Source organism: Dendrobates tinctorius, unplaced genomic scaffold, assembly GCF_039654945.1.
Source record: "Dendrobates tinctorius isolate UK_male_01 unplaced genomic scaffold, ASM3965494v1 ptg000121l, whole genome shotgun sequence".
NCBI classification, from domain to species: domain Eukaryota; kingdom Metazoa; phylum Chordata; class Amphibia; order Anura; family Dendrobatidae; genus Dendrobates; species Dendrobates tinctorius.
In genome coordinates, this window is record NW_027361789.1 from 1,340,713 (window position 1) to 1,355,005 (window position 14,293).

Sequence of the window (14,293 nt, forward strand, 5' to 3'; positions counted from 1 at the left end):
TTTTCTCTTGGTGTAGCAGTACATACTGTGTATGGACCGCACTGTAGACCATGTATTGACAACCTTCTGCACTCCCGCTTCACAGGTTTCTGATCATTAGTGTAGCCTTTTATTGATTGTCCTTTCTGTATAAGTGACTAAGGCTGGTTTCACATTAGCGCATTTTCAGCGCGCGCACGGCCGGGGGTAGCTCCGCCCCCGAGCCGACTCTCTGCCCGGCGTGCCCGCCCCTTCCTTGTAGCGCCGCCTCCTAGCGGACAGCGGCGCCTGCGATCGGCGCACCCTATCTTTAGCATAGGGTGCGCCGATCGTGCGCAGGCCGTGCGCTAGTTGCGCTTTGACCTGCGCTGCGCACTTTTGACGGTGCGCCGTGCGCGCCAAAATCCGAAAAGTTTGATTTTGGCGCGCACGGCGCACCGTCAAAAGTGCGCAGCGCAGGTCAAAGCGCAACTAGCGCACGGCCTGCGCACGATCGGCGCACCCTATGCTAAAGATAGGAGGCGGCGCTACAAGCAAGGGGCGGGCACGCCGGGCAGAGAGCCGGCTCGGGGGCGGAGCTACCCCCGGCCGTGCGCGCGCTGAAAATGCGCTAATGTGAAACCAGCCTAAGTTGTTGGGTTTTTTTTTTGCCTCTTTCTTCTGCTATTGTGAAAGAGAATGACTGTTCAAACCAAGTCCCGTCGCTCGGTGCTTCACGGCGGGGCCAGTTATTTATATACTGTTAGGGACGGCGGAACGCACTAAATATAAAATAACGTAAAGTGCTTTCGCCATCCGGGGTCCACCGTGCACAAGGTGTTAACACTGCTGCTAGCTAATGTCGGGCATACAATATGGCGGTATTGCGCACACGGGTTGAACGTCACCCAGGTGCGCTGAACAATCACTGTTTAGTCACAGAGATGCTTAAGTATAATAAACACAAAAGGCTGAGCCTGTTAGCGTCACAGGTCTCAGATAAGTGCACGGGCGGTATATGGTCACAGGTGCTGGGCCCTAGGCAGAGGGTCAGCGTCCGTCTAGACCTACCGTGCGTGCAGCGTTGCTACTGCGGACGCTAAATAGAGCTGCAGGCTGCAGCGTGACAACAGAAACTGCCGCTGATCGACAGTGCCCGGTAGCAGGCGCACTGTCGGACGCTAGGACTGTGGAGATGAGCAATGTGGCCTGAAGCATGCCACTGGCTGGCGCAGACTCTAATTCTAAGTCCCTATACACACTCGTAATATCAGAGGGAGGGGATCTTAATGAGTAATTTGCAGGTACATGCATCCATCATCATTCACACAGTAGCAAGTATAAACTATACTAGCGCATGGCCGAGCGGCCATGCGGACCTTTTAAAGTCGTGCGGGACCTTCCAGATCTCTGAGATGGACCAATGAGATCAGGAGAAGGACCTGAGCACGTGACTCCTGATCTCCAATGGGAGATCGTCTCGTGAGCATGCTCAGTAGAGCGGCGGAGGGACTTAGCCTCTGGAGCGATTTGCTGCTGAGCAGCCTGCATTGCTATTGCTGACCCAAAGGTGGCAGCAACAGCCAGACCCATAGAGCAGGTCTGGGCAGAGCCTGTTATAAATGAGTCACCGTAGGAGGCAAAAGCAGAAATACAAGCTAAGTCCAGAAAACCAGAGAAGTTGGCAACTTTCAGATTGCAGACCCCTGAACCTATCTTCTCGTGAGCATGCTCAGTAGAGCGGCGGAGGGACTTAGCCTCTGGAGCGATTTGCTGCTGAGCAGCCTGCATTGCTATTGCTGACCCAAAGGTGGCAGCAACAGCCAGACCCATAGAGCAGGTCTGGGCAGAGCCTGTTATGAATGAGTCACCGTAGGAGGCAAAAGCAGAAATACAAGCTAAGTCCAGAAAACCAGAGAAGTTGGCAACTTTCAGATTGCAGACCCCTGAACCTATCAACACAACTAGCAGTAGCCGTGGGGGGTTCCTACGATGCCCTAGACCCCTCGATCACAGCCGGAGAAATACATAGGCCTGAAGAAAGAAAGGGGAAATCTAAACTGCCCCAGAGCAGACCCCAAAGCAATAGGCAGCCCCCAACATATAATGACGGTGAAGCAAGATGAAAATACTAACACAGACAGAAAGATAGACTGAGCAAAGACGGGTCCCCAAAACTACCTAGACAGGAAAGGACAGGAAGGCTGCTGTCTGCAATCTGCCAAAACCCTATCAAAGACATAAGCCAACAAGCTGATATGAAAAAGGCCCTGAAGCAGCTAGGCTTCAAAAACTGAATCAGCACTCAGGTATTTTCAGAAGACAGAGCTAAATGAATTCAGCACACCCCAGCAGGGAATGGCAGAAATCCAGAAAAACAAAGCAAAAACAAAGTCAAAGCACAAAAGCAAAAGGCCGAGCAGCAAACTTAGCTTTGGAGGAGCAGGAATTCAGACTGGTCTCCAAGGATCCCACAGAGAAATCACCCGCAGGGCAGAAGGGCGTCGGCAGCATTATATCCAGTCCGTAACTCCACTCAGCCAGTCACAATCATCAGCCTCAGGTGTTTGACAATCAGGCTCACTACCTTTCTTTACCAGAAGAGGGAGTTCCTCGGGCCTCAGTAATGAAGGGGAAAATGAACTCACAACAAGAGCCTCTGCGACGCTGGGATTGCTGAGCAATCTCCTCTGCGGTCGATAAATAATGGGAGACTGCAAAATGTGAGGCTCTGGATTCCTGCTGAGCTGCCGCATGAACCTGACGCCTAACAATAAACACCTTCCCCATGCTTGCTTTCCCTCCATCTCCACCCATCTCTTCTTTGATTGACAGCCCTTCCTTTATAGAGCCAGAGAAGGGCAGACATAGAGGGAAACCAACCAGGTGGAAAGGTGTATATAAATGATTATTCCCCCCCATGATGCACCGATCGTCTGTACTTGGTTTGAACAGTCATTCTGTGCTGACAATCCCTTTTAAATACGTTTCTGTTGTCCACAGAAATAGCCAACAGTATTTTTTCTTTCATAAGACCCCTTTTATTTATGGACTATTAAACCGTGTGCTCAGATTGCGTTCAGTAATAGTACTAAAGAAACTGACAATTTGCTCTTTTCTCACGAAACAGATGCCGACAGAAAAAGTTTGTACACCCTCTTCCTAGAGTCTGTGCAGTCCCGACTACAACATGGAAAAGAGTTAGGACCTGACGGCATTACAGAGCAGCAGGTGAACAAGCAGAGCTTAATAAAGATGCAGTCTATAGTGGCCAAGCACCTGGAGCTGAATGATGTGCATGATCCATTGCTGGCCATCAACTTTGCAAGGTAAAAGCCAAAATGCTCAAGTTAGTGCCCCCCTCAGTCTTCATATGTGTTTAAATCCTAAAACCTAGCTGATGAAGAAATGTTAGAAACCTTTAAATGCATGAATTATTACATTAATTAATAGAATTGTAATGTTTTCCTTAAAGGTTATATTTGGAGCAGAGTGATTTCCTTGACACATTTACCTGTGAAGATATCAGTGTGGATAGATCCTCAGAATCTGTTACTTGTCAGTCGTTTGAACTGACCCTTCGCTCATGCCTTTACCCCCACATTGACAAACAGTATCTGGAGTGCTGCGGGAACCTCATGCAGACTCTGAAGGAAGACTATAAGTAAGTGGCCAAGCTCCGATTAATTGTAAATGATAGATAAGAACTATGATAAGGCGGTGTGCGCACGTTGCGTATTTGATACGCATTTGCTGCGTTTTTTTCACGCGTACATAGTCCAAAAACGCAATGGAATACTTATTCTAGGTAAATCAATGACAATCCTGAAGTGTTGTGCACATGATCAGTAAATTTCAGTCCGTATTTGCAGCACTTTATTCTCTGTAGCATGTCAATTCTTTGTGCGTTTTTGCCTGTGTTTTTGACCCATTGAATGGACAGGAAAAAAAACGCATACAAAGCGCGGATTTTCCACTGCGTTTTTCTGCCAAGAGATGCAGAAATTTCTGCAAGCAAATCTGCAACGTGTGCACATAGCCTAAAGGGGTATTCTCAACTTGTATGATAAGCCGGATACAGCTTGCCACTCATTCTCTTTCTGGCTTCTGGTGGGACAGTCTATTCTCTTTTGAGTTACTGTTCTAGTGAGAAGCCGAGCTCTAGTATTAGTAAAAAAAAATATAAACCTCAGCTCAAGTTCTCCTGTGACACATTCAGCAATTAGTGAGAGAGAGAAGAGCAGCTAACTGCTGTAAAGAAATCAATGATCTGGAGAGATGTGGCTGGCATGTTAGGAGTCAACTCCTCTCCTGGAATCAGTACATAAAGACCATTGATAAATACATCTCAGGTCAGGAAGCATAGAAAACAAAGATGATCACATATTTGTTTTATTGATCATTCATATTTATAACAGAGAAAATATAAAACAATAAGTTGCCTCATTGCCAAAAGAGGTATGCAGAAAAAATACAGTGGATACAGAAAAACACCAATCACTAGTCTAATATTTTTTTCAGTGCATTTGTGTTGTATAGACCAGTGATTGGTGCTTTCCACAATAATAATCATTTGGCCTATTAACGCTAGCATTAAATTCTGTGAACTGACTAAATCACTTTGAGATATACCTACACAAATATACTGGTATAATCGTGCTTGTCTGTATCCACTGTTATTCATTGTATTATTCACGCATCCCTTTTTGCCTGAGGCACCTTATTGTTTTATATTTTCTCTGTTTTTACATGAATTATCCATGAAAAACTTTTATCTTCTTTGTTTTGTACACTTGATTTATTTATCAATGGTCTTTCTGTACTTCTGTTTCATGAAGTGTTCTCCCCCCTTTGGTTAGCGGTTTTTGGACAGTTATGTTTCCGTCCTCTCCTGGAATGTAGGTACCGTCACAATGTTTTTGGTTTTTAGGCTGGTCGAATATCTTCAATCCATGAGAAATTTTTTCCTGCTTGAAGCTGGAGATACGATGTATGATTTCTACACCTCAATATTTGATAAAATAAGAGAGAAGGAACAATGGCAGAACGTTGTCTTCTTAAATGTCCAGCTGCAGGAAGCTGTCAATCAGCGGTACCCAGAGGACAGTACTCGGTAAGAACTGAGAAAAACAGCAACTGAATAGCGAGTCAGGTGATGCTTGTAAACCAAGTGTCAGGGAAAAAAAATCAATCGAGTAGAGAGAACAGTGACTCCACAAAAGTTGTTATTTATGTTGGCAGTATGCACAGAATGGGTGAACTTTACAAATTGTATTCATGTTTATTAAATGGTCATTGTAGTTTCCGCAAACTAGTACTAGCAGATGCAAGAAACTTTGTAATCTATCTCATCAGACAATTGTACTTCTTTCTCCACTCATTGGCTACCTCTTCCTCTTGTCAACTTGAAAAACAACTAACATCTGTCTTGGTCAAAGTAAGACTGAGTGCAAGTTCACAATCAGGTTACAGCTGCCTATATAGTCTATGGAGAGGGTAGGGAAAGTGATATAGCAGAGGTAGATGCATAGACGCAGCATTCTAGTAAGTATTTTACCTCTTCTTAGAGCTGGATTTACAGCTACACTGCTCGGTACTGCTGTATAATGTCGTTCATATTGCTTCTGTCTGTGTGCTGCACAGAAAGAGCAGAGTAGGAATCCCTCATGTCTATTTGCCATGTATGAGAGCCCTTATAGCACCTGGTTTCCACTAAGTCAGCCAGAGGAAAAACTGGTGAAAAATGCAGGATAGAATCATATAATGGATAGAAGTGGTGTTATTCCTCATTGCATTTCATTCTGAAAAGTTGTCTGAAATCATGGGGAATTTTTACTTTCTTAGGCGGTTTATTTTTCCAGAATTACACATCTGTAGCAGCACAGCCACTAAGTGGTCAGCATTGTATCCTTACAGCACTGGGGACTTAGATATACATATCACCAAAGGGAAAATGTGCCTGGAGTTTGTATGTTCTTCCCTGTCTGAGCTTCCTCTGAGCACTTTTGCAATCTTAAGCCTAACTGATAAGTTAGTTGGTTTCCTGTGACATTTGTTTTAGTGAGTGTCTGACATGGGGGAAACTAGATAGTGATCCCCCTTAGGGACAGGGACTGGTGTGTATGATTGAATGCTCTGTACAGCGCTGACCAATAGCTATATTAACATCACAAATAAAAACAAATCCATCCTGAATGGATTTGTTTTACCAAAGGAAAGAGAATATATTGTCATAATTGTCTGTTCACATACAGGTTATCCATCTTCTTTGAAAATGTTGACTTGGCTAAGAAGAAACTTCCAGTACATACATTGGATGGCCTCGTACTGAGTTATAAGGTGACGCCATACTGTATCTTTTACATACCCGACCTCGTACTGAGTTATAAGGTGACGCCATATTATATCCAGTACATGCCCTCTGTATACTGAGTTATAAGGTGACGCCATATTGTATCCAGTACATGCCCTCCGTATACTGAGTTATAAGGTGATGCCATATTGTATCCAGTACATGCCCTCCGTATACTGAGTTATAAGGTGATGCCATATTGTATCCAGTACATGCCCTCCGTATACTGAGTTATAAGGTGACGCTATATTGTATCCAGTACATGCCCTCCGTATACTGAGTTATAAGGTGACGCTATATTGTATCCAGTACATGCCCTCCGTATACTGAGTTATAAGGTGACGCCATATTATATCCAGTACATGCCCTCTGTATACTGAGTTATAAGGTGACGCTATATTGTATCCAGTACATGCCCTCCGTATACTGAGTTATAAGGTGACGCCATATTATATCCAGTACATGCCCTCTGTATACTGAGTTATAAGGTGATGCCATATTGTATCCAGTACATGCCCTCCGTATACTGAGTTATAAGGTGACGCTATATTGTATCCAGTACATGCCCTCCGTATACTGAGTTATAAGGTGACGCCATATTATATCCAGTACATGCCCTCTGTATACTGAGTTATAAGGTGACGCTATATTGTATCCAGTACATGCCCTCCGTATACTGAGTTATAAGGTGACGCCATATTATATCCAGTACATGCCCTCTGTATACTGAGTTATAAGGTGACGCTATATTGTATCCAGTACATGCCCTCCGTATACTGAGTTATAAGGTGACGCCATATTATATCCAGTACATGCCCTCTGTATACTGAGTTATAAGGTGACGCCATTTTGTATCCAGTACATGCCCTCCGTATACTGAGTTATAAGGTGACGCCATATTGTATCCAGTACATGCCCGGCCTTGTACTGAGTTCTAAGGTGACGCCATATTGTATCCACTACATACCCAGCCTTGTACTGAGTTATAAGGTGACACCATATTGTATCCAGTACATTCCCTCCGTATACTGAGTTATAAGGTGACGCCATATTGTATCCAGTACATACCCAGTTTTGCTTTGGATTTAGCTCTGGCTGCTAGATATACAATGTGTCTTCTAATCTGTCCGTCTTATTCCTTTTGGTCTAGGTGCCTTGGCCTGTTGATATTGTTATAAGCTCAGAGTGCCAAAAGATTTATAATCAGATCTTTCTGCTTTTGCTACTAATAAAATGGGCAAAATACAGTTTGGACGTCCTGCAATTTAATGGTAAGGACACCTTCATTCTATTAAGGTTTATTGGAATTGCAATATCCGGGAAAGTTTTACCAAGGTATTAACTTAAGCTGGTTGATATATGTGATTACTCAGTCTGACCTTGGGGACTTCCCCCATTCCTAGTCAGCACAATGGAAGTTGTCTTGGAAATTGCGGAAGAAGAGAAACCCCATTACTTAACCCAGTTATGTCTGTGCTTGTGTCTGGAACTTGTAGTCCGGACATTGAAGAGCGTGCCTTGGCTCTATTGTTGGTGGATGAGTGCTCTCGGGGTCTGGCCCTTCTATCATTTAGCATAGGCCATCAATATTAAATAAAGTCAATATTGGTATGCCTGTAATGGTTTTTTATTACTGATATTTTCACAGCACTTGCCAGCATGGCAGAGAAGGAATCTCCAAAGAATGAATCCGGATCTGAGCAGCAACAACTTTTTGGTTATATAGTAACACAAACGGAATCTAAGGAACAGCAGATCCATCGCATGTTTCTCCTCCGAGTCAAGCTTATGCATTTTGTCAACAGCTTACACAATTACATGATGACGAGGGTTGGTATTTTATCTATCAGTAGTATCTGAAATGATGATCGCAGCTTAGGGAGAAGAATGGGGCAGTATGTGTCATAACTCATTTGGGGCAGTTTAATGATTGGTGCGCAGTTTTATATTGTACAGTGTAATCCATTTTTCTCTATCGCTTCATTGGGGGACACAGGAACCATGGGTGTATGCTGCTGCCATTAGGAGACTGACACTATGCAGAAAAAAGTTAGCTCCTCCTCCGCAGTGTACACCCTACCGACAGGAAGTAGGATGTTCAGTATAGCTTAGTGTCAGTAGGAGGTGGACACGGGTCTTTCACTAGACCCTTATCTACCTCAATGTGCGTTGTTTCTTTTCAGGTTTTCCGGAGGGATACAGTGTGAATGGTCACTACTGTACTCCCACACAGAGACTATGTGTACGGCGTGTACTGCCACCCCGTATCCTCATATGTCTGAAGGGCAGGACCCCATCCCCTAGCACAGAAGCGTGCTTAGGTGTTCCAGACCCGGTCCTGGCCCACCGTCTCCCACCTACTCGCCCACCAGAGCCTGTTAGTTGGATGAGACGCGATGTCCGGCAACCGTCAGGACGACTTCAATAAGAAGATAAGTAAAGAAGAGGAGACCCCTTGTCAGGTGTATACGGTCACTGGTAATCTAGGCCCCGGCTTATATTGGGGCCTAGTCCTCCTTTTCCCCTGGCCGCTCTCCTGCCGCACTTGTGGGGAGCTCACTTCCGAGCTGAGGCCGGCGGATCATGCACCCTCCTTTCGCCGGGCGCTGTGCGCTTCAGGCTTTCCTCAGTTAGTGCCTTCCCTCAGAATAGGCGACAGTGGGCAGCAGCCTGCTCACCTCAGCGCGGTGCCCCCGCCCCACCGTGTTTCCCCCGCACTCGTCTATCTTTCTGATAGGATCCGGATTATAGCTCCAGCATTTCCCGGGTCTCCGCGCCGCCTCCGCTCCGTCGGCGGTTTCCAGGGACTAATCTATGCCCCGGCTTCATCTGTGGCCTAGTCCTCGGTAGCTCCGTCCCCCGTCTTCTCTATTCGGGCAGGCTTTTTCCCCGCCCGTCTCCCCTCACTACCCCGGCGCAAGCTCCGCACTCTCTACCTGGCCTCACATGCGGCGCAGAGATAGTAGCTATCACCGCCATCTTCCTGCACCCAGAGCTGACGTTTAGCTCCGTCCCCTTTCGGGCTGTGCACAGCGGTGTTTTTCACAGCGCGCCCATTCTATTGCGGCGAGAAGCGTCTTCCTCGGACCTCTGCATCCCCCAGCGGTCATATTCTCCCAGCGTGGGACCCGGTTAGTGCCTTCACCAGGCAGGACCAGCTCTTTCCTGCCTATCTCCGCTCAGCCTAATCAGGTACGATGCAGACTATAAGCCCCTCATAGGAAAACTAAGAAGGGCCACACTTTCCGCAGGTCCAGTGAAGGAGCAGAGAATCCATTTTTGCTAGTGTGTCTCATGGATATGCGCTATAGTCGTACCGTGCAATCGATAGTGGTATAGGGACAGTCATTAGCGGAATAGCACCTTGCAGCTGTACAGTCCCTGACGTAATGGTTCTCTGGAGCTGTACATTCACGAACAGAGAATCCAGTTTTGCTAGTGTGTCTCATGGATATACGCTATAGTCGTACCGTACAGTCGATAGTGGTATAGGGACAGTCATTAGCGGAATAGCACCCTGCAGCCGTACAGTCCCTGACGTAATGGTTCTCTGGAGCCGTACAGTCACTAACGTAATGGGTTTTCTGGAGCCGTACGGTTTCTGACGTAATGGTACTCTGGAGTCGTGCAGTAACAGACGTTACAGTACTCTAGAGCCATACAGTCACTGATGTAATAGTACTCTAGAGGCGTGTAATTCACTGGCGTAATAATAATCTGCCGCACAGTCTCTAGTGCATCAGTATGTCTGGTGTCATAGCAAACAGAGCCATGTAGAGCCACGCTGCTGTCTACTGCAATTGCCGCATGGCGTTTGGTAGAAGGTTCCACCTGCAATTGCAGGTGTGCCTTAATTTTCAGTAGAGCAAGACTCGACCAATGCCTCACACATAATGATGCTGGAGCCCTGGCATAGCAACTGCTTCCATATCTACTGCTCACAGGCACTCGCCCTTCCTTTTTTCTGCAGCCCCCTCCGGACGCTGGCTTCACACTGCCCTAAGCAGAATAATGAGCTGCTTCTATCTCTTCACGTCTGCAGTGTTTTGGGCCGGACTTCCAGCTGGATAGAAGTCCGTGTTACCTGGCAATTGTCGGCAGTGGCTCAGTGAATAAGGAAGCTGTCCACAACTCGCAGGTCCAGGGGTTGGAACCCTGGCGCACAACAGAGAGTTTAGTCTCTTTCTGATCCCAGACCTACTGTTCTCCCGTCAAGAGAATTGACTGGTCAGAATCTGCTTTAATACTGACTTCATGGTATGGTTTTCTACACGTGAAGCCGTTATTCTACCTAATGTCGTCAGGTATCCAGACCCAGACCGCAACACAGAAGCCGTTATTCTGCCTAAGGTCGTCAGGTATCCAGGCCTAGACCGCACCGCAACACAGTAATGGCTGTCTCCTACACCCTTCTCCAGGTTTTCTTCACGCTGATTTGTTCACAGGATACTTAGAGCCGATGGCAACTGTGCTATATCCGCTATCCAGGCTTCAGGCGCACCACCTACCAGGTACAGTGGTTGAAATGGCCGTATTACTGTGGTGACGTGTCGGGAGTTGACTGGTTCAATGGTACTGGTGTTCTGTACCGTATTCAGGTAATTCAGACGCTCTCGTCTTCAGGTTCCTCGCGTCCTATTGCAGCAGTATTCTATCCCTTATCGAGCACTTGGATAGTCCTGTACCAGACAGGTTTAGTCAATACATGCCATCTTTCCGGTAACTCAAGCGTACCCGAAGTTCATCAACTACACCCACCCGGCTGTACTGTCCCATTGTCAGATGAGTCAGGAACACCCTCTCTCACGTTCCTCAGGGTCCTTTGCAGTTTTTGCCTAGCTCCCGTATAATCACCACTCGAGGTGAGGTGCCGGCATTTATTACCTCTGGCGGGCTGCAGCTGCGATTTCAAGCCTCTTTCATGTGAGTCAAACACCTTTCAGCTGCATATTTCATAGTCAATAACATCTGTGATTTGTTAACAGTTAAACGTAAAAGGCTACCATGTCCAAACGGAGTGGACTCTGTACCACAGAGCGGACTTCAGTAGCAACATAACTGTATACTCCACCTTCAGGTAGGTCAGACACTCTCGTGTCAGGTACGGATGGTCGAGGTTTACTGTGGCATGATCTGGACCCTAAGTGTGAGTTGCTTCACAAGAGTTTTTGTCCCACCTTCTGATCAGTTTACAGTACCGTCCGCAGGCCATCTTTACTGCCCGGTGTGTTACGCCTATTATTAATGTTTGGCTAATAGTAGTTTATAGGTTCTAGTATGTCCTAAGGGCCTTCGAGCTACTACAATACCTAAGCTCCTTATTTGTCGGAACTTACCTATTCTTTCTTACAGACACCGGATAAAGCCTCCAGCAGCTCACAGATGTGACTTTTGACCGTGACTGGGGCAAGTATCCCACCTCAGACAGGAGTGGGATCTCACTCTGCGCAAGTATCGACCAGGGTAGAAAGCTGCTCCAGTTTGGGCTCTAAGGATGAGTCTGGTGATAACATGTTTCTTATTTCAGCTAGTATTGTATTTTTTCACTGTGATCTTCGGGCGCGTGTTGTCTTAAGGCCCAGTCACACATAGCGATCTCGCTAGCGAGATCGCTGCTGAGTCACAAGTTTTTGTGACACAACAGCGATCTCACCAGCGAGATCGCTGTGTGTGACAGCGATCAGCGACCGGCCCCCCTGCCGGTATCGCTGATCACTGCAGGAAAGCCCAGGACATTTCTTTGGTCACTGGGCTCCCGCTGGCCAGCACACATCGCTGCGTGTGACCGGCGGGAGCCCAGCGATCAGCTGGTAACTAATGTACACATCGGGTATCCAAGGGACGTGCGTCCCTTGGATACCCGATGTGTACGTTAGTTACCAGCTGCGTGCATCAGCGCGCTGGTAACTAACAGAACACAGCGATGCCGCGCGCTCGGCATCGCTGTGCTAATCGCTGGTGAAGCGGTCTGTTTGACAGCTCACCAGCGATCACATAGCGACTTACCAGCGATCCTGACACGTTGATATCGTTGTTGGGATCGCTGGTAAATCGTCATGTGTGATGGGGCCTTTAGACTTAGGCACGCGGATCTACACACTGCAATCCCCTCCCTACTCCAGAGGGTCCAGGATGGATTCAGCCTTTTACATCGTCATAAGGATTGACCTTCCTTTCATCAGCCTAGTTGTCTTTCTGGGGTCTATTTGATCTACCTAGAGCCAACTTTCTTTGCAGTTGACATACTCCATGATTTGCCGTGGACTTTCTTTGCTCGACTATTCATTTTTATAAGTCCAGCTGGACTATTTTTTCCCATATTCACCCTCATCCCTGTATGTTGGGTTTATCTTCCTCTTGATCTCAGTCTGAAAAGTCATCCAGTAGTCTTCAGTCTACCTGCTTAATCAAGCAATCAGTTGTCTCTTCATGCCAACCTGTGCCTACATCGCAGCGATGAGATCCAGGTTATCCCCAGGTTCCATTCAGTATGTTTTTAGTGTTCGGTTCTTTAGCAGGTTCTCAGGGCCTGCTCTCAGGTCTTGTCATATTCTCATGGAATGGACTTCAGCCATTTCCAAACAAGGGGGCGCCTCTGTATATCTTTATTCTCCTGAGCGCTTCACAAATTAGACTACTTCTGCTACTACAAACCCTCCAGTTCCAAGTTCTCCACTACGGTCCTTCCTCACCCAGACGTTCATCCCTCAGGGATTCCAACGTCGAATTCACACAGTAGTTAGCAGGGTCAACCTTCAAAGCACCCGCCGCTATAGCGTGTCCTGCCTTAGCCCCCACTCATGTTGCAAAGTTCTATAGACGCGTGGCCTAGCTTGCTCAGAGCATTCTTTCTGGAAGCCGGGTGGAAGATTTGACGGTCCTCACTGTCCATAAATTTTTCTTGCATGGAGACATAGTTTTTCTCCTTCGTCTCATTGGGGGACACAGGTACTGTGGGTGTATGCTACCGCCATCTGGAGGCTGACACTAGGCAAACAACACAAGGTTAGCTCCTCCCCCGCCGTATACACCCTCGCCCTGATTGCGGGCGGAAGCCAGTTTTTTGCTTAGTGTCTATGGAGGCACACGTCTGGTCTTTTTTTCTCCAGACTTTTTTTCCATGAAGACTAGACAGGGGCAACGCATCCTATTGAAAGGGTTCGATTTTCCCAAACCATCAACGGGCGAGCACGTGCGAGTGTCCCTCCACGTATCCTTTCCCGCGACGTGGGACATGATGCCGGACCTAGCCCTGACCACCCCAAGGTAGAGAAACCATGGGCTATTCAGAGGCACAAGACGGTCCGAGCTGCCCCCACTGCTCCACCAACGCAAGACGAAGGTGCTGCAAGGAGGCGAACGGTCCCTCTCCTCGGCTGAAGCTGTACGGAGTTAGTCCTTCACCTCACAGGAACCTTTGGCCTGCAGGGGCCGCTCCCATGTCAGACAGGGGCGAAGGAAACGAACCCGTACGAGGTCTCCCGGCCTATCCGGTGCCTTGGCATCGGGGAGTTCAGCATCACGCTCCCCTTCACCAGCGAGCGGGAGCGGGCAGAGTTTGGATCGTGACTCAGACAAGCCACTTGATCTAGATACCCCGGGATGCCGGGAGACAGTGGACAGCCTCATTGAAGCCGTCAATCAAACCCTGGGGATTGAAGATGATGCTACCTTGGCTGCGAGCCATAAGGTAGCCTTTAAGCGGGCCAGGCAACCGCAGAGAGTGTTTGTCGCTCACCCAGAATTTGAGGATATAGTGCAGCGCCACAGAGAACGCCCAGATAGGCGCTTCTCGGCCCAGAAGTCTATAGAGGCAAGATACTCATTTGCCCCGGAACTCTGTAAGAAATGGGTGGAATCCCCAGTGGTGGGACCCGACAGTGTTGCGCCTGGCCTCGAAGTCCTTGTTGTCGGTGCCTAGCGGCTCGTCGATTAAGGATCCCACGGATCGGCTTATTGAGAGCTTGGCGCGATCAGTTTTTG

General features: G+C 47.5%; 1 protein-coding gene across 1 annotated transcript in view; it reads left to right on the plus strand.

The window, feature by feature from the left end:
- Nucleotides 1-14,293, plus strand: part of TUBGCP5 (tubulin gamma complex component 5) — a 103,968-nt gene that overhangs the window by 71,314 nt on the left and 18,361 nt on the right. Inside the window, exons 14-19 of the mRNA XM_073541456.1 lie at nt 3,089-3,287; nt 3,434-3,622; nt 4,889-5,071; nt 6,213-6,297; nt 7,461-7,581; nt 7,959-8,140. Of these exons, the coding sequence (XP_073397557.1) occupies nt 3,089-3,287; nt 3,434-3,622; nt 4,889-5,071; nt 6,213-6,297; nt 7,461-7,581; nt 7,959-8,140 (959 nt within the window). The remainder of the gene's footprint in view (nt 1-3,088; nt 3,288-3,433; nt 3,623-4,888; nt 5,072-6,212; nt 6,298-7,460; nt 7,582-7,958; nt 8,141-14,293) is intronic.